The sequence below is a fragment of the Acipenser ruthenus genome, chromosome 19, assembly GCF_902713425.1.
Source record: "Acipenser ruthenus chromosome 19, fAciRut3.2 maternal haplotype, whole genome shotgun sequence".
In the NCBI taxonomy this organism is placed as follows: domain Eukaryota; kingdom Metazoa; phylum Chordata; class Actinopteri; order Acipenseriformes; family Acipenseridae; genus Acipenser; species Acipenser ruthenus.
The window spans coordinates 22,951,829-22,970,608 of record NC_081207.1 but is presented as its reverse complement, the minus strand read 5'-3'; the positions used below and the strand labels follow the sequence as shown (position 1 = coordinate 22,970,608).

The 18,780-nt window shown below is 41.6% G+C and overlaps 1 protein-coding gene across 9 annotated transcripts in view; it reads left to right on the top strand.

Annotated features, from left to right (window-relative positions):
- Window positions 1–15,580, top strand: part of gse1b (Gse1 coiled-coil protein b) — a 255,712-nt gene extending 240,132 nt beyond the window's left edge. For 8 of the 9 annotated variants that reach the window (XM_034040807.3, XM_058992649.1, XM_034040813.3 and 5 more), the window contains 13 exons: window positions 1,029–1,195; window positions 2,036–2,230; window positions 2,874–3,053; window positions 3,651–3,985; window positions 4,356–4,707; window positions 5,745–6,328; window positions 7,229–7,341; window positions 8,094–8,358; window positions 8,785–8,898; window positions 9,205–9,606; window positions 9,702–9,980; window positions 10,667–10,770; window positions 11,130–15,580. In XM_034040807.3, the coding sequence (XP_033896698.3) occupies window positions 1,029–1,195; window positions 2,036–2,230; window positions 2,874–3,053; window positions 3,651–3,985; window positions 4,356–4,707; window positions 5,745–6,328; window positions 7,229–7,341; window positions 8,094–8,358; window positions 8,785–8,898; window positions 9,205–9,606; window positions 9,702–9,980; window positions 10,667–10,770; window positions 11,130–11,267 (3,228 nt within the window). In that variant the 3' untranslated portion in view covers window positions 11,268–15,580. The remainder of the gene's footprint in view (window positions 1–1,028; window positions 1,196–2,035; window positions 2,231–2,873; window positions 3,054–3,650; window positions 3,986–4,355; window positions 4,708–5,744; window positions 6,329–7,228; window positions 7,342–8,093; window positions 8,359–8,784; window positions 8,899–9,204; window positions 9,607–9,701; window positions 9,981–10,666; window positions 10,771–11,129) is intronic. The other variant, XM_034040808.3, reaches the window with a different exon arrangement.
- The last annotated feature ends 3,200 nt before the right edge of the window (window positions 15,581–18,780 follow it).

Here is an 18,780-nt window from a genome sequence, read left to right as displayed (position 1 = left end):
ACAAAAAAAAAACGTCAATTGCGTTTGAATGAAAGGAGAGGCATCTTCAGATATTAAAAAGCTATTTTTAAATGCTGTCAGTCCAATAAAGAGATAATTCTGTGTTATTTACTTGGATATTATTTGACTGACATGACAATCTTTCTTCAAATTCTGTTAATGCATCTTGATATTATTCACCGGGAGGATAGAAAAGATTGCTAAATGCCTGCATCCACCCAGCAAATAGAAGAGTGCTTTTTTAATAGCTCGGTTTGTACTATTCAAAAAGGTTGGATTCCTTGCTAGACAGATCAATCACTGCCTTGGCAAAAGAAAAAAAAAGACTCATTTCAAGTTTTCCAGCTTGATCTCTGACTTTTGACACTTCTGAACCACTTTTCCGCCTCAGCAAACATTTCGGGTGCTGCTGAGAGTTCCCAACATCCCCCTCCCTCCCAGCACAGAAAACCATTAGAAGATTTTTGCTCTTTTGAAGGATAAGGGGAGCGGGGTTGGCTTGTTGTCCAGCGAAGCACATTAAAAAACAAGGAGCAAGCAACATGCTGCTCAGAAAAGACATTGCTGCCTTTTAATATTACATGTTAGCGCGTCAGAGTCAGGACGGGTCAGTGACTCTCAGTGTGCAGCCTACATGGGAGAGGGGACGGCCTCAGGAGGAAGGTAATGGTTTATTTTTGCCACTGTTGGGATTTTCTGCCCTGGTTCATTTCTCCTGCGCTCAAGTACTGCAGGTGAACTTGCAGCTGCCACAGTCCCACCACCATTACCAGGTGTTTGCGAGCTAGACAATGGCACTCTCAGAGTGCTGCTGTTACTTTTGTCTGTCATTTACCATATATGTACAGTATATAGAAAATACTTTTACAGAATATAAAAGGTAATTGGCCTTCCATTGTATAAACACTAAGGAAAACCTATGACTGGCAATGGTTTAGGCAATATTTTAAACTCTAAACTGTTAATCTACAACTTAATTGTAAGTGGCCTGTAAAAAGCTCAAACCTCGTTTGTGTCGCCCCCTGCAGGCGGAGTCAGGGTCTCGAGGAAGCAGTCGGGATCGTCTAGGCCCAGAGCACGCCCAGCAGCAGGAGAAAGGGGGCCCCTCGGTTCCGGCCCACCTCATCGGGAACCCCTACACCTTCGGACTGAACCCCAACTCTGTTGTTCAGGACCCACGCTTCCAGCCTCTCAAGTGAGTGCTCCTTTTGTGAGTGCTTTTGGGTGCTGTGCTTGTATTGTAATAGTTTTGGTCAGATTTATGTAGGATTGTATTGCATCTCCTTTGTGGTGAGTTCAGTTGGTCTTAATTCTGAGCTAATGACTAAAAGTGTACTGAGGTGCATGCAAGTCTCTCTAACCCCTTGTGGTCCTATGTCGGACCAGGTTCAATATTACAATTTTCCCTTTCCGGTCCGATGTCAGACCCTGTCAGACATCATCAAAAAGACGTAAAACACAGGTCTCTAGTCGTTTTTTCTCCGGAAAAAAAGGGGCGGATCTGAGCAATACATATAGTCCCGGCACCACAGAGATAACACAGACATAAACAAACAAGATAGCTGCTTCTGCATCCAGCGCTCAAAGAATATCACAGACATTTGCAGAGCTTTTTGAGATGTTGTAGTAATAAAATAATGACTTGGATCGCATTATTGAGGAGTTTGGTGATAAAATTAGTGATTAGGAGATTATTTATTGGTATGCACGACTATGAAGAGGTATGCGAAAAATACAGCGAACAAGGGGTGGGGCGGGGCTGGAGATGCAGTACTGAGTGTCCTGTTGATATGCAGTGCCTTTTAAACCTGTTTTACTACGTGTCTAAAATAAACTGTGCGTGTGAAAATAAATTGGACCTGACATGCCTGAGACGCGCTGAATAAATGGACCGCTAAGGGTCAAAAAACAGGGGTGCAAGTTTAATACTCTGAGCTGCTGCTATTTAGATGATCTTGTAGATAAAACATTCCATTTTTGGCCATTGTATTGTAAATAACCCAGTTCACCTATTTTCTGTTATCGTTTCCCCCAGTAGCCTCCCTCGGCAGGTGCATCATGTGGTCCCCCCTGCTAGCGTCCCCGAGGATTACCTTCGCGGCTTCAGACCCTACCCCATACCCGAGGACCTCAGGATGTCATCGATGCCACCCTTGGGCTTGGATCCTGCCACTGCTGCTGCCTACTACCACCCCAGCTATCTCGCCCACCCACCCTTCTCTGCATATAGGTACAGCTCTTAATAGACATATTTTTATATCCCCATTCTGTCATATAGAGTAGAGCTAAATGTTGTGCTGCAGATAAAATATTTATTCACACGTACAGAAAAATGACATGAGCGTTTGTGGCGCTTGATGCATAATTAATAACTGACACTGGAAGATTCTGACCGCATTGTGCCTTTTAGAATGTTCATTTTCAGGATGAATTACCTTTTTACCAGAGGATATATTTTTAATCGGGGGGGGGGGGGGGGGTGATGCAGTAGCTGTTGTCTGCATGATAATTAAAAATCATCTGGACTAGGCCTCTAGAGAAAAAATTAGAAGCAATTAGTGTGCTTGTTGCCAGCTCAGTCTGAATCCCATTATTTGCTGTAGACTAATGTGGATGACCCCAATATATCAGCAGACCTTGTGTGTTCACTCCAGCAGTGCTCCACTCATCACATAAACCCTGTTAATGGTACTAATAGAACTCTGTGCCATTGGAGTTCTTGTACTGCCTTTGTATATATTACAGAAATTACTCACTGAGATATAATGCAATACATACTAGTCAGTGCGACAAACATAACATGGCTTTGTACTATATACAGTATTCCTCGACGGTGTTAATGGGATAAAATTGACGCTCCTCTCTTTCTGCAGGATGGACGACTCGTTCTGCCTGTCAGCCCTGAGGTCTCCCTTCTACCCAATGCCGGCGCCAAGCGCCATGCCCCCCATGCACCCCTCAGCGGTCCACATGCACCTGCCTGGAGTGAGGTACCCCGGAGAACTGTCCCACTCCTCCCTGTCTGCACTGCAGTCCGAGCGCATCTCTGAGAGGTACCCCTCCCTCTCATTCTGTACGTCTACAGCACCATTCCCTTTATAACAGCACATGACATTTGTTGTGTGGATAATTTGATTGTGGACTGAAGACACTTTTTTTTTTTAACACAATGAAAGGTTATATAGTTTAAATCTTCAGCTGAAATTGAATTCCTTCTTGGTGTCTGTTTTTCCACCTTCCTCCATACCTTGGTGACGGCACTGTTTGTTTTCATTACCCCAAAAGTTTCAAGACACAAGCTCTCCCTTTTTTATTTGAGCCAGGGATGTACCTATACAATTTGCAAAAGTAGGAGGTTATCAGTGGCAAGCTTAAGCTCTGTTGTATCTAAAATTCCCATGCTTTTGTTGTGCTGATAATATTTTATAAGAAGCACATATAGAGCTATCAGCATGGGCTTATAAGGTAATAATTTAGAAGAATAAATATCTACAAATATTTACAAAACCACATGGGACACCTCATTGGGATTATATTAAGCTTGATAAATGCACAGAATGGCAAGTAAATCAATTGCCCACAGCTAAAGCAGAAGAAAGTCTCCACAAAGCTCTCGTTCTGCATGCAGTAACACTGTGCTCTTTTTCTAGGCTCCAGATGGAGGACGAGCTGCGGCAGCGTGAGAGGGAGCGTGAGAGAGAACGGGAGAGGGAGCGGGAGAAGGAGAGAGAGCGTGAGGTGGAGCGGGAGAAGGAGAGAGAGCGAGAGCGTGAGAGGGAGAGAGAGAAGGAGCTGGAGAGAGAGCGGGAGAAGGAGAGGGAGCGAGAGAGGGAGCGTGAAAGGGAGAAGGAGCGGGCTCGGGAGAAGGAGCTGCAGGCCTCCAAAGCCCTTGAGAACCACTACCTGGCTGAGCTGCACGCCCTGCGTGGCCAACCAGCCGAGGACCGAGCCAAACCAGCGGAAAAACTGACGCCAAACCGGCCTGGTGAGACCCGCCGTTCACTAAACCTTTATTACGTTAAGGCATCATGATACAATGTGAATTGCTGTTGCTTCATTGTAGCTAATCACTTCCTGTGTTGCATTGCTGTAACTTTTAAAAACCATTTAAATAGCCTTTGGTGTAGTTACTCCATGGAAATGAAGTAAATCGTTTATTTAACATGCTTAACTAGTAAAATAAATACTTGCTGTCACGCCAATCACACAACACATTTCCTGAAGCATACCTGCTTTCTTTAGTTACCTTTAAAAACCTGTTAATAATCCCAGAATTGAAAGCTTTCGATTTAGCTAAGTGATTGGCAGCTGTATATTAGTGCTTTGGGACTAATGTCTCTCTCCCCCCCCCAAAGATAAAGCCAAGGAACCTGCACTGCCAGCACCCAAGCCAGTGCAGCCAGGTCTCCACCCGGCGTCCGTCCCTTCGACCCACCTCCCCGTGCCCAGTCTCATCTCCAGCCACAGCGGCTTCCTGCCACATGCTGGGGTACCAGGACTGGTAGGTGGTCCCTCGGGGGCCCTGGCAACAGCCTTGCTCCTGCAACGCACCAACGAGGAGGAGAAGTGGCTGGCCAGGCAGAGGAAGATGCGGCAGGAGAAGGAGGACCGCCAGTTTCAGGTGTCCGAGTTCCGCCAGCAGGTCCTGGAGCAGCACCTAGACATCGGGAGACCGCCCGAGGGAGACCCGTGGAGTGATGGCCATCGGTAAGGGCTTATCGATGGATTAGTATGGATACAGATTGAGTGGGTTTTAGTCATTATAGACTGCATTTAAAAAACTGAAACTTCTTAAATTTGTCATTCTGGGGGGGGAGAGAAATGTCTTCCAATTACTTCTGATATTTGTTGATCGGCACTTGCTTTCGGTTGGGTTATTAAGCCGGCTGCACCCATTCAGCCCTCCCTGTTGACAAGGCCTGGTTGTTTTTCATCTAGGGGGTTAGCACTTGATGCAGGTTTAGGAGGAATAGGAGATCGTGGGTCAGCCATAGTGGCTAATTCTCCCTTCATCCTCAGCAGCTTGTATAATTCCAGGTTTTTGTAATATCTACTTTTGGCCCAGCTTCTATGGTATTTTTGAGGTCAATCCTAATTAATACTACAATACTAAGCTTGTGCCTTGGATGTGAAGTAGACAGACCCCCCCTGTTGGTAATCCTGATTGATAATGATATTGTTCCTGGCACTGTGCAGGGGGACTGCGTTAAAAGATACAAGCAGGGCAGAGAGCTATGATTAACACAATCTGTTTGGGAGGCGGAGAGCTGTTTTAATTAACTGGTTTAGTTGATTTAACTATGAAGATTTAAATTTATGTCCAGTTTTATTTTTTTAATTTTGTATTCTGTTTCCAGTATATTAAAATTATACACCTATTAAGTAATATTAAGTCAAACAAACTAGTTAACAACATTTCAACCTAGCATTTTTTTTCTGAATATTTTACTGTTATGTCTTTTGTTCCATAGCTTTTCTGTTTTGTTTGTCGTAGTGTTCTGCTTAATTTACACTGTTAAAATATTTTAAGAACAATAATATTTTATATTAATATAAAGAAATGTTATATTAAGCAAAATAAAACAAGTAAGATTACTTTTATTAACTATGTCTTAAGTATTTTAACAGTGTAATAGAAATAAGTGTTATTTCAAGCAGTAACAAAACAGAAATCAAAAGATATTTGCAAACTCTGCAATCACAAAGACACTGCTCACACTTTTTTTTTTTTTTTTTTTTATCAGACCTGTCCACGAATCGATGATGCGGGAACATCTTCAGCATCTGGGGGCCCCACCGCCTCTCATCTCCCCCAAACCCCAGCACCCCCCTCCCTCCACCATGCTGTGGAATCCTGCCTCCTTCGTTGACAGCAACCCTGAGCCACGTCGGGCCCACGAGCCCCTGCACCCTGGTCACTATGAGCACGCCCGGCAGGCCCTGTCCCTGGTGAAGGGGGAGAGGCTCTACAGCTCCGAGAAGCTTGATGAGAGCGCCAAGAGGAAGGAGATGACGGAGAAGTACCAGCCCACCCGGGGGCCAGGCGCCCATGAGCAGGGGGGGCATTCCTACGGCACCTTCTTAGCAGAGCTGGAGAAATCAGCACAGACCATCCTGAACCAGCAGAGGGCATCCCTGTCGCTGCCCAGCCAGTACAGCGAGCTGAGTGCCTCACACAAGGCCAGCTCCTCTCCCTACCGGAGCCACCAGGGGGCGCCACCAGGCCCTGACCCCATGCTGGTCTACGATGAGTTCCTGCAGCAGCACCGCAGGCTGGTCAGCAAGCTAGACCTGGAGGAGAGGAGGAGGAGAGAGGCCAGTGAGAAAGGTGAGGGGACAGCATGTATCTTTATTCAGTACTGCAGGCTGTCGAAGGCTATATGAACATTTGGTGAAGCTGTGCCTAGGCCTTTGTTATGAAATGCTATTCTATATGCTCTGGTTGTAGGTTATCGTGACCTAAGTTTTTATGGAACTGACATGTGTTTATATCCTTTGCAGGGATATCTGGGTTATAATGTCATATTACACCTTGACACTAATAAACCTCTGCTAATTAAGTGTCTTAAATACCTTAATCCCATAAAATGTATCACCTAAACAGCTTTTTTACAGCATGTTAAGTGCTGGTACACGCAGCATTTGGCAACAGAAGTGTCTCCTGTCCTAAGTCTGTATAAAGCAGCATGTAAAATATTACAAGTGTGGCTGCTATATGTTGCATTGTATATGGCCAGCTTGCACATTCTCACTTTAGATTATGCTGTAAAGAGAAACTGGCAGGAAATGAATGTGTGACATTTATTTTAAAAATAAAAATCTGTTAGTGTTTAGCTAGTCTTTGCTTATTTAACAAGAAACCAAGCTAAGTGTCAGCTTTTCTAATTTAGTTTCGCTTCCCTGTGAGTTCTCCCCCTGTGTCACTTCGGCATGGCTGACCTGCATTTAAGGCCTCCCCTTGCATTGTGCCTGGACATGAACCTGCCACCTCGCTTACAGCAGGGCCCAGTGCGGTAACCACCAAGCTGACTCTTCAGAAATGAACGTTACTTTTCTTTTCGCTTCCCTGGTTAAAAGTTTTATTTGTTGGCTAATTAAGACAGCTGCTGACAGGATGGAAGCGCAGCGGATGTGCTTTGTTGCCGACACAGCATGGCGAGCAGCTTGTGTTTCTCGTGGGTTGCCTGTCACTTCCCTGCCCCAGCAACGCTTTGTTTTCTTTAATTAGGCTATTACTACGACTTGGATGACTCCTATGATGAAAGCGATGAGGAGGAGGTGCGAGCTCACCTTCAACGAGTCGCCGAGCAGCCGCCACTCAAGCTCGACGAATCCTCCGAGGTATTTACTCATACTTATATTCTTGCTTATTTTTTGCAAATGCTGCTAAAGTACAATAAAGCTACAATGTGCCATGCACCAGGAGATATGTATGGAACGGTTAGCTGCAGTTAGAGATGGCCATTGCTGCCCCTGGCCCCAGGATTCTCTTCCCTATAGTTTAGACCCCAAAAGTGCTGAAAGAAAGAAGCACATGTGTACCATTTGCTATGTTTTCAGACCTGTTTCCATTAGGGGTCCAGCTTTTAGCCTTTATTATAAGCAGGTAGATGGCATGAGCAGTAGTATATGCCCCTTGAGTGGCTGAGCTAAAATAAACTCAGTTGGTCACATTTATCAAGGTCAACACTATTTTTTGTGAAAGAACTGGTAAAGGACAATGGAGGCACATGTTTTAAGTAATTTTGTTAACAGTTTTATTTTATTTCAATATAAAATGGAGCAAATTGTGTTTTTATTGTAATATTTTGAGTATAAAAGCTCATATAAGTTCCAAATGTTTACTTCAGCTCCAACTAATTGGCCACGCTACTTTGAATATTAACCATTAGAATAGACATGGTCTCTTAGTCCCCCAGCTTTAACTGCTAAGGCCATGCTGCTTTTCAGTTCTTGAGCTATAACCACTAAACACTTCCTTCCAGTGCCTTACCAAACACAAAAAGCAACTTTATTCAGTTCTTTACTGGAATGCACATTACATTTCCTGCTCTGAATGTGTATTTTTTTTTTCCTGCTCTCCCTCCTTGTAGAAGACTGGCTTCTTGCAGGTGTTTGGTCTGACGACTCGCTCTCACAAGGAGGATCTGCTGGAGCAGAAGAGGCGGAAGAGGAGGAGGATGCTGAGGGAACGAAGCCCCTCCCCCCTAGCCATACAGAACAAGCGGCAGACCCCTCCTCCTCCTCTCAGCACGCGCTACACCGCCGACCAGATGAACTGCAGCGCGGAGCTCGAGGAGAAGAAGAGATTCCTCACCATGTTCAGCCTGTCGCACGTTAACACCCACCAGAGAAAAGGTAGGGTTGGCTCTTCTTAAATATCAATGTATCGCTTAGTCTGAGTTAAATCTATAAAAAGTGTCAATCGCTGAAAGATCTAAGACTTAAATGCTGAAAGATCTAAGGTGTTACTCAGATATTTGTGGTTGTATGTGTGACTTCACTAGAAACCAGATCAGTCATTTCTGCAGGACTACTTAAACAGAAGGCTCCCTCCTTCCAACCAACGAATAAGAAAATTAGCCTATCTGAAGATAAGTTACTCTAATTAAAAAGACCATTTTACTCCATCCATTTGGTAATGAACAGTTGTGCAGTGCTTTTAAACAGTAAAGCTCGATCTTTAAATTACAAATTATGGTACTATTTTTATGTGGGGAAAAAACATCAGACGTGTATCTCGTTTTCAAGGCATAAGGCTAAAACTTTTTTTTCCTCATGTAGACAATGAAAAAGTGGTGGAGCTGCTGCAAGCAATAAAACAGAAGGGTGCGACTCTGGATTCCATCAAGCACTCCCCTCGCTCCCTCTGCAAGAGCCCTGCAGCTCCTCCCACTGGTGAGCCAATATTTCAATTGGGAATTGACCTGGCTTCTGAGTTTTTGTCTATACTGCCAGCAGTATCATCCTAAAGGTCAACTCTAGACTTTATGAAATTACATTATCAAACCATCTCATTCTAAAACTGAACCGATATCCCTCCAAACTGACTGCAAAAGCTTTACCAGATAGCGAATTAATGTTCAGGCTCAAAATGAACCAGAAAGTCCTACAAATTAAAAATTACACGTGGGTTTAGTATGGATAGACAATAGAATAGTTTATAAAACAAAAAATAATTATTTTGGGTGTCATGTTTTTCAGTGGACCAGACAACATTTCACCCACTCTCAGACTGTGAGACGCCACCCAGTGCCAGAGCAAGCACTCCTTCCCTTCCTGACGCCCAGAAAGCCATGGACACTAGCAGGCCAGAGCAGCTCCAACCGTCCGAAGTGCCCAGACCAAAGGAAGCGGCAGCAGCAGCAGTAGCGGTAGTACCTACATTCTCTGGTGGGGATAAGGCCAGGCTGGGCGAGGGCCATGCTGTGAAGAAGAACACCAGCCTCCTGAACAGCATTCGGGCACAGAATGCACCCAAGGAGGCCCCCCACATCCAGAATGGCAGGAGCAAGCCCTGGGAGAGCTTCACAGCAGAGGAGTTTGCCCACCAGTTCCACGAGTCAGTGCTGCAGTCCACACAGAAGGCCCTGCAGAAACACAAAGGTAAGTGGCCTGTACAGAGCCACAGCACACATTCTACTGAACCAGAACCCAACACCTTTTTCTTTATCAAGTTTGTTCTTTTTTTTTTTTTGTAGGATCTGCAGCAAGACAGATATCCGAGCCAAATCACAAGCTTGACTCTTTGGTCCATTACAACATTCCTGAGCTGCAGTCTTCTGTCAGGGCACCCCATCCGCAGCACAACGGACAGCATAACACCATTGCGGCACGGAAAGAGTTAACCGTGGTGCGGGAGGAAGAGTCTGAGGAGGAAGAGGAGACCGAAGAGGAGGAGGAGGAGGACGAAGAAGCTCCTCGACCAAAATGGCAGGGAATCGAAGCCATCTTCGAAGCTTACCAGGAATATATTGATGGTAAGCTGTAATAAATTGTTCAGATACATTGTGATAAGGAATTAAAGTACTGTATTATCCTCAAAAATGAATGTTTTACAACACAGTGTGTTTTTTTTTTTTTTAATTCTTTTTGCAGTTGAAAGCCTAGTTGCCAATTATTGAGCTTGAAGACTTTCTCTGCAAAACGTTGCAAAACAGAAAAATTCCACAGCAAGCCTCAAGTGTCGATCTCACACAAGACCACACAATAACTAGAATTGTATAAATGATGTAGCCAATGGCGTCTTTTTGGTTTGGATGCGCCTCTGCGCTTCATTACTAGCGGACAATACATACACATTTATTGCTCCAAGCTGCTGTCTGCAGATTTTTGGGGACTCGGAGTATAAACCAGTCACAATCAAACAGTGGACTAGCTGATGTGGGTTGGGCCAAAAAAAAAAAAAAAAAAGGCTGCAATATATAGCACATACTTCTGGTAGAATGGGTTTATAGAAATACAGAAATAAAGTAACAGCTTCACATTGTTTAAAACTGAAGAAAAACAGTTCCTGGATGGCTAATCCGCCCCGCTGCTGAAATCCATGTCAGGACTCGGGACTGCCTGTAGTGCTGCAGACATCTCTGCTGAAGATGGTAATGAGCGAGGGTGGTTTCTACAGGCTCACAGGCTCTCATTGTCTTGTGTTTCTTCTCTTTCCCAGAGCACAGTATCGAGCGGCAGGTGCTGCAGAGCCAGTGCAGGAGGCTGGAGGCTCATCACTACAATCTCAGTCTAACTGCAGAGCAGCTCTCGCACAGCATGGGGGTGAGTTCACTATCCGCCTCAACAGCACTCCTGCAAATGAAGCAGCCCCAACACTGATTCCATCGCAGGGCAAGACAGTAATTAGGATTGCGCCTAAATCCAACATGGGATTACTAAGCTCAGCTGTCTCCTACACACACGCAGTATTGAGGATAGTGAAGTGGTATTTACTTCAATATCATGTGTTCTGCTCACACATGGTTATTTATGCAGCTGTAGATTTGTTATTGTATTTTGTGAAAGGTTATACAGTGATAATGCTTGTGTGCTTGACATTACAATTGATAAATGTATATCTTAATGAGCGTGTTTTCTAACCTCTCTTTTATTTTATATATTTTTGCCTCATTGATTACCAGGAGCTTATGTCCCAGAAACAAAAGCTGGCCTCTGAAAGGGAGAAGCTTCAGGCTGAACTGGACCACTTACGAAAGTGCCTTGCACAACCACAGATGCACTGGTCAAGGGGATACTTCAAGGGGTACCCCCCCAGGTGACATCCCTCCTACCCCAGGACCCCAGAGTAGCAAAAGAGAGTCTATTTTATTACCTGGATTATTTAAAAAAAAAGAATTTCCACAGAGAAGGACTGAAGCTACAACAACCCGTGAATGTGCCATGCATGAGCAAGACACTCCACAACCGTGTATTAACTGGCAGATCTGAACACACTTTAGTAACAGGAAATACTACAGTTAAAAAAAAAAAAAAAAAAAAAAAAAAAAACCTAATCTCTACATGAAACTACCTTCTCAAAATGCTTGCATCCAAATGTATCAACGCTCACTCTGTGTCACGTGACTTTGAGCCAGCACCCTATTATAAGTATGTCCTCCTTTTTTTGTTGCCATAGTATCTCAGTATAAAGAGGCCTAGATGGATTTGGTTCTAGAGGATTAAAACTTGGTACAATGCAACAAAGTAAAGGAAATGGATATATTTGAAAACACTTGAAGACAACCACCCCTAGCTTCTCTCTGGTAAATTAATATAATACTAGAATACTTGAGACTTTCATCTTCTCCAAATGGGCTTTCCACTGGAAATGCACTTAAGAAACAACTGAAGAATAAACTTGAGTTACTGTGTTACAAGCAACACCCTTTTCAGTTAAAGAAGGAATAAATGCGCATTTTGGAAAGATTTAAAAAAAAAAGGCAATGTTTTATTACAAAATAAACATTTTGGAAATAAAAGAAGAAAAAAGAAATGCTTCAGCCTTGTAATGTACATAAAATTAAATAATTTTGTATGTTTTTATTACTTTTAATTATTGATATTTAAAAAAAAAACAAAAAAAAAAAAAAACAGCCTGCCATTTAATGTTAATGCTTTTTAGCAACAAAAAAAAAAAATGCTTTTAGTGTTTGTACTGCTGCTGGTCAGGATAAAAAAAATTGTGAAGTGTTTTAAAAAGAAAACAATCTTTTTTTTTTCTGGTGCATGAGCTCTCACCTCTGTCTGTGTTGCACCAGTCAAAGATTATTGTTAAAGACATGCATTACAGCCTTCCTTTCTTCCTCCTGTCATTTAATACATTTGAAGAAGTAAACCAAACAAGCCCCTTGTACGATTCAACAAATGCAGAAGAGTTGACATCTCTACAAATACCTTGCTTCCACAAAGCCATGCAAAGTAAGAGAATGTTAGGCTAGCATGAGTCTGTTCCCATCTAACCCAAAGCGCTAGAGCACGTACTGGGAAACGGCTTTGCTATCTGGTACTGCGTTGTCATACTGCCACTGCAGCAGCACAAATACAGTTTCTACACCCCAGACCTGTATACATATCTTAGGACTCAAAACAGCAACTATTTAATTAGTTAACTAATGGTGATCTTTCTGTCCAGTTAATGCTGAGAGAGCTAATTAATATACTGATGAAATGATCACTTCCATTGAAAACAGACAACAGAAGCACAAACACCTTAAACCCATCATTACCAATCCAGTTCATACATAGTCATGCTGTAAAACCCAGCATCCGAACTGAAAAGGGCAAGGTTATTTTTTTTTGTGTGTGTGTCTTTTTAAAATTGTTGTAAACTGCTGCCTGCCTGGATAACAAAATGTTTCAAACGCATGTTCTGGTTAATACAGTGACGATTTCAAGAGAGCTGTTGAGGTAGCCAGGTTAGTTCAGGGGTCGCCTGCTTTTGAAAGCTGATATTTATTAGGCATGCTGCCTGCTGCATGGACAGCTCAGTGACATTACAGGCATTTAATGTTCCATTAGTGAGAAGGGCCCAGCCTACACACTGTGCTTAGGACAGATGTGTAGGAACTGGGTGCCTATTAAGGTTTGCTGATATATATCTCAAAAAGTGTAAAACGTTTCTATCAAACCACAGTAAACAAATCCCCAGCAGCCACCTGATTTTCACATTTTCTAACAAAAAGCTTAACGGTTCCAAATTGTAATCAATTTCTAGCATTTTTTTTTTTTTTTTTTTTTAAATCGGTGTTGAATAGGTGAGCAAATAATTCCACAGCACTTGAAAAAGTGGATTCTTTTTAGACACTTCATCGCAGTTCTCTTTAGAAGCCACCAGAAACAACACACACACACAGAGTAAACATTTACACTCTTAAAACAGCACTCCTCCTTTGTGTGAATTATTGATTATTTCTTTTAAATCATTCTGGGCAGTTGTGAGACTGCCCTTAAGCTGTCGGTGTAGGTCATGTCTAAACAAACGGTAAGATCCCCCACATACTGGAAGCAAAAAAAAAACAAGCAATCAATACCCAACCAACACTTTTTATTAATATTTAATTCGTGGCCTTTCAAATATGTGAATCATGCCCCATGACCTCTCAGTCTCCAATTGGGGGCCAAAACCACCAGTGTTATGTGATCAGAATGTTGTGGTTAAAATTAGCCCTTAATAAACAGATTGGCCATATGTTCAAACCTATGGGGTGCTAATGCATTTTGATAATGCTGTGTCTTTTTGGTCCAGTTCAATAAGTATCTCAGTAACCCCCAGTGGTTAATGTCTGGGTAAACTCACCCCCTTGTACTTTTCAAAACCGACAGACAAAAGAAAATCTTGTACAATCTTAATGTACAGCTTTAGACATAAACAAGATAAAAAAAAGTTGTGTTTTTTTGTTTTGTTTTTTTCTTCAGGTCTAACATGGTGTTTCAGATCATGTAGCGTTCTGACACTCCAGCCCCATGTCAGAATGTCAAAAGGCTTCTGTGATCCTGCTGCAATAAGGGAGGGGGGGTGTTATGCAGTGCCAAATAACCACTGGGTGCATTCTGTAGGTTTCTGTGCTTACTCCTGGCAAGCCCTAGGATTTTTTTCCTTTTTTATATCATTTTTTAACAAGGCAGCTCCACACTCGCTGACTGCAGGCTTTCGATGTTAAAATCCTGTACAGAATGAGACTAGCCCTCTGATCAGAGCATGTGCAGCTAACACCTATTCAGAAACCACCTTCGGAGTGCTTGTGTGTTTTAACACAGGATCTCTCTCCGGGCTCATCCTTCAACACCATAAGCCCGATACTGTTTGTGCTAATGTTATTTAAATAGAAAATTGACCTTTTGTGTGCAAATGCTGTTTCTAATTGGATAAAGTGCAGAACATATTTATTATTCATAGCTTAGCAGGGTTTCTACAATTCCAAATGAACGTTAAAGAAAGGATTTTTCAGTTTTGGGTATGTGGATATTTAATGTTTCTTTGCTGCTATTCTTGGAATTTCACGCATTTGTTGTAAATAGTTTTTTTAGAAGCAGTTCTAAATGGTTAGTTTTAAGGATGCAATGCTTGTACTACAAGAACATGAGAAATGACTATAATATCTGGGGTGTATCCACCAGAGGGCTTCTTAACCAACTGTCACTCCTGTACAAGAAATATGTTTGGCTGACAACCAATCCATGCAAAAAGATGAGTTTATTCTTTGTTACTACCAAGTGAACCTTTTAGGCCCAAACTAACCTACAGCCACAAACAATTGGACACACTGTGGGAGAGGAAAGCTAATGCACACTCAGATGTAGGCCTTGCATTTAAAAGGAATTCCGAAGCATTGTAGAGAATCCATATGCCAGTTGTAAAAATGGTCACAGCACCACACTAACATCAAAATGGCTCCCTCTCTCCACACCTTCCACAATTGACTGTAGACTGAAGTATAGGAACATCTCATTCATTTTGAAAACTCATTATTCCCAAAGGGTTTTAATGGACATAATGCTCCTGATTGGCAACTATGCTGGTTTAATGTTAAGAATGCATTCTAAGAACGTGCCTCAGAAACAATTTGACACCCCATGCTTCCATTATGTGACAGTAAATGCAGTACTTGACAGCAGCCCCATTGCAATGTCTTTTGTACTCCAAGCCTAATTGACAAAGAACAATTTTAACAGGTGTAATCACGGCTTTCTATAAAGACTTGAGATTCTGTCACGGCAATCAAACGCATGGTATGTTTTAAAGCAATTTCTCTTAATATATAGAAATGCACAATGAAATATTTTCTTTGATTGGTCTATATTAATGGTAGTTTTGCTTGTTATGCCAATTACTCTCCCACCCCCTTATGTGAGGAAGAAGGATGGTCATTCCCGCCCCCCCCCCAAAAAAAAAAATTAAAACACACATTTAAAGGGCCAGTTTAGACGCTGTGAAAAAAAAAATAAAACATGTTTTTAAGTGTACTGGTTTGAATTAAATTGTAATGTAATATATTCTTTGTTGAATGTAGTGTTTAGGTATTTATGAATATATTGCTGTAATTGCAGACAAAAAAATACAACAATAAAAATCTTGCAAAATGTCAAAACAATGTCTGAGTGTGTGTTTGATTTTAAAGATGTTTGAGGCATGTATCTTCCACCAGTGCAACATAAAGCACTGGACACATTAATGCTAATTGTTTCTGAACATGTAACGTTGATAGACCAGGGGTCTAGATATGCATTTTGTATTTTATAATCTACTTTACGAAGGAATTATATTTGAGTGTCGAGCTGATTGAGATTGGAGGACACTGCGGCTATATTAGATATGCTAGACAGAATTTATTTATTTTTTTAAATTGCTAGTGGCACCAAAATGATTTAATCAGCTACCCTAAATTTCAATATCCATAGTTTTTGTATTGTATTTCATTTGTAAAATTATGTAAAAAAAAAAGTTCCCTTGAGTATTCTAACCTATTGCCTTCTTGTCGCACTATTTTCTTCCTTCATTTGTTTTTTTTTTTCAATATTGGTCAGTCAAGTGAAGTACTTCGCTTTACAGGGAACTTCAGGATAGGTTCTAGATGTTTGAATCGCCGCTGAAGGGAGCTTCGGCATCTTTAAAAGACTGTGATGAAGATGTGAAAATGCCAATTGCTTAAACTGAGGATAAAAACAAAAGCAGTGTGGAGTAGTAGTTAGGGCTCTGGACTCTTGACCTTGAGGGTCGTGGGTTCAATCCCAGGTGGGGGACACTGCTGCTGTACCCTTGAGCAAGGTACTTTACCTAGATTGCTCCATTAAAAACTCAACTGTATAATTGGGTAATTGTATGTAAAAAATAATGTGATATCTTGTAACAATTGTAAGTTGCCCTGGATAAGGGCATCTGCTAAGAAATAAACAATATACAGATGAAAAATAAATAATACAGAACCAGAACGTACAGCAACAGCTTTCATTTCTAGACTGAATTGCATCTCAGTACTGCCCAGCCAGACTGAACTATCAACCTTGAGCTTACAAGATTAATTAATGGATTTACTAAAGCACTCACTAAATCATTCTTGTGAAATAAAAATGTAATATTAAATATACATGTACATATAAATGCAAAATATATATATTTTTATTAAGTGTAACAATAATCAAATACACTTACACAAGTCTGTTTTTTTTTCTGCAGATTTAATAAAGATGTTTCTACATACAGTAGTACAGGACTGTATGGTTGTTTCACTTGCAGTACGTGTTATTTGTTACACTGCTTTACCCACTAATCAGAAGTACCCAGGGCCAGGTCAGGCCTTAAGCCAGTTTACATAAACTTGCCAAGTTAGTCCATGGTAACAGGCCTTTATGTACATTACAAGACAATAGAAGTGCAGAAAACTCCTTGTGACACTAGGTCTTGTAGAGCAGTGAGCAGGTAAACTGTTAGACCTCAACTGACCTCTACACACTCCTGTGAGTATTGGGTCTGTGCTAGACAGGAAGTGAACAAAGACAGGAAAAAGTGTTATCCATTGTATAAATGGTACTAGCTTATTTGAGAAGAGTGGTATGATAAAGAGAAGCAAATCCCTGGCACCTTTTAAGCCCCTAGATACCTACCCAGCATTATCAGAGTGTATCAGAGCCCTGCTTCAGGTTACAGGCTGCCAGATAAATCCTCTTATAGCCTATTTGTTTGAGAGGGATTGAAAGCAGACCCTCCACAACAGAACAAATTCACTACAGCTACGGGCACTCCCAAGACAAGACATCCCTTTAAGCCGTGAACGATTAACCATTTTTCTTTTTTTTTTTATCACCAGTCATTTCTCACAGTGACAGTTCTAACACAGACATGTTTCAGCTGTGAACTGTAAACCCCACAAGTCCCAAAGGAGGGCTGTTCTTTAAGCTACAGGACACAGTTTGGCTTCTAATGCATTTCAATTGTAGCTGACCTTGGAGAGATAGCGAGGGCATGAACTTAATGACTGCTGCCCTTCAATTTACCCCACTTACTACCAAGCAAATATAAATGCTTAAACTTTCCTGTGAAAAAGAATAAACCCTTGTTTCCCAGGACCGTGTTTTCATTGTACGGAGCATCTCGCATTGAATTACTACAGTATATCCTTGAACTGCAGTGCTGGTATGTATCTTAAACTTGAACATGCATTTAAAGAATATAAAATAATTGGTACAAACAAATACATAATTTAAAGGTTATCTATTGTTTGTTAACTTAATATTGTTAAATCTTGTTTTTTCAAAAGGAGTTTATGATTTTAACCCTCGATGTCTTTTCCCATTTTGAGCCATCCTTTATGTTCCCTCAACTGCCTTGAGAATGCTTTACTGACCAGTCTCCACACTGAGACCTGGATGAACCAGCGTTTTTATTTGAAGTGGAGTGCATTGCTTAAGGACTTGAAGTTGTCTTCTAGCGTTTGCTTGTGGATAATTATTTGCTCAATAGGTACAGATTCTTGCCCACCCATGGAGTAAAATGCGTAATTATATATATATATATATATATATATATATATATATATATATATATATACATACTGATGCACAATGAAAACGCAACAGTCTTAAGTTTTACATCAATAGCTCATTGGGCACATAGATAATGTTGTTTACATTTTAAATAGTGAGCAGATTTGTTGATTGTTTCATTAGTATTGTTCCTTGGGATAACAAAATACTGAGCTCAAGTCATGTGATTTCATAAAAACACCAAGTGCTCATTGTTTGGTATTTGAGTCGAGTTTAAATTGCCAAAATGAGTTGATTAAGAATCTGCATAAATAGACATTGGAAAAGACATGATTTTAATTAACACAAGAACAGCGAAAGCTACGACCATGCCCCGCTTGAGTAGTGAAGATCGCCTGGTTGCTATAGGCATGATTGAAGGCGGCCTGTCTGAGTGAAGTTGCCTGGAGAATGAGATGTTCTTCTTCAACAACAATCAGCAGACTAGTCCAGAAAAACGGCTCTGTGAGGGACATGCCACGTCCTGGAAGGCAGATGGTCTCCACAACAACCCAGGACCGTCACATCCAACGGATCCATCTTTATAATAAAATAACTAAAGAATGATAATCGTTTTCAGACTGCAGTGGCTACAGCACGACAAATTCCAGTAAAAAATAAACCGTGCATCAGCAGAATGACTGTAGCTCGTCTCGTGCATGAAAATGATTTGCATGTTCGGAGGTCATTCAGGGGTAACATGTTGACAGCTGAAAGACGATATCGCCATCTTCTATGGGTCAAAGAACATCTGAGGTGGCGGCTGAGAGAGTG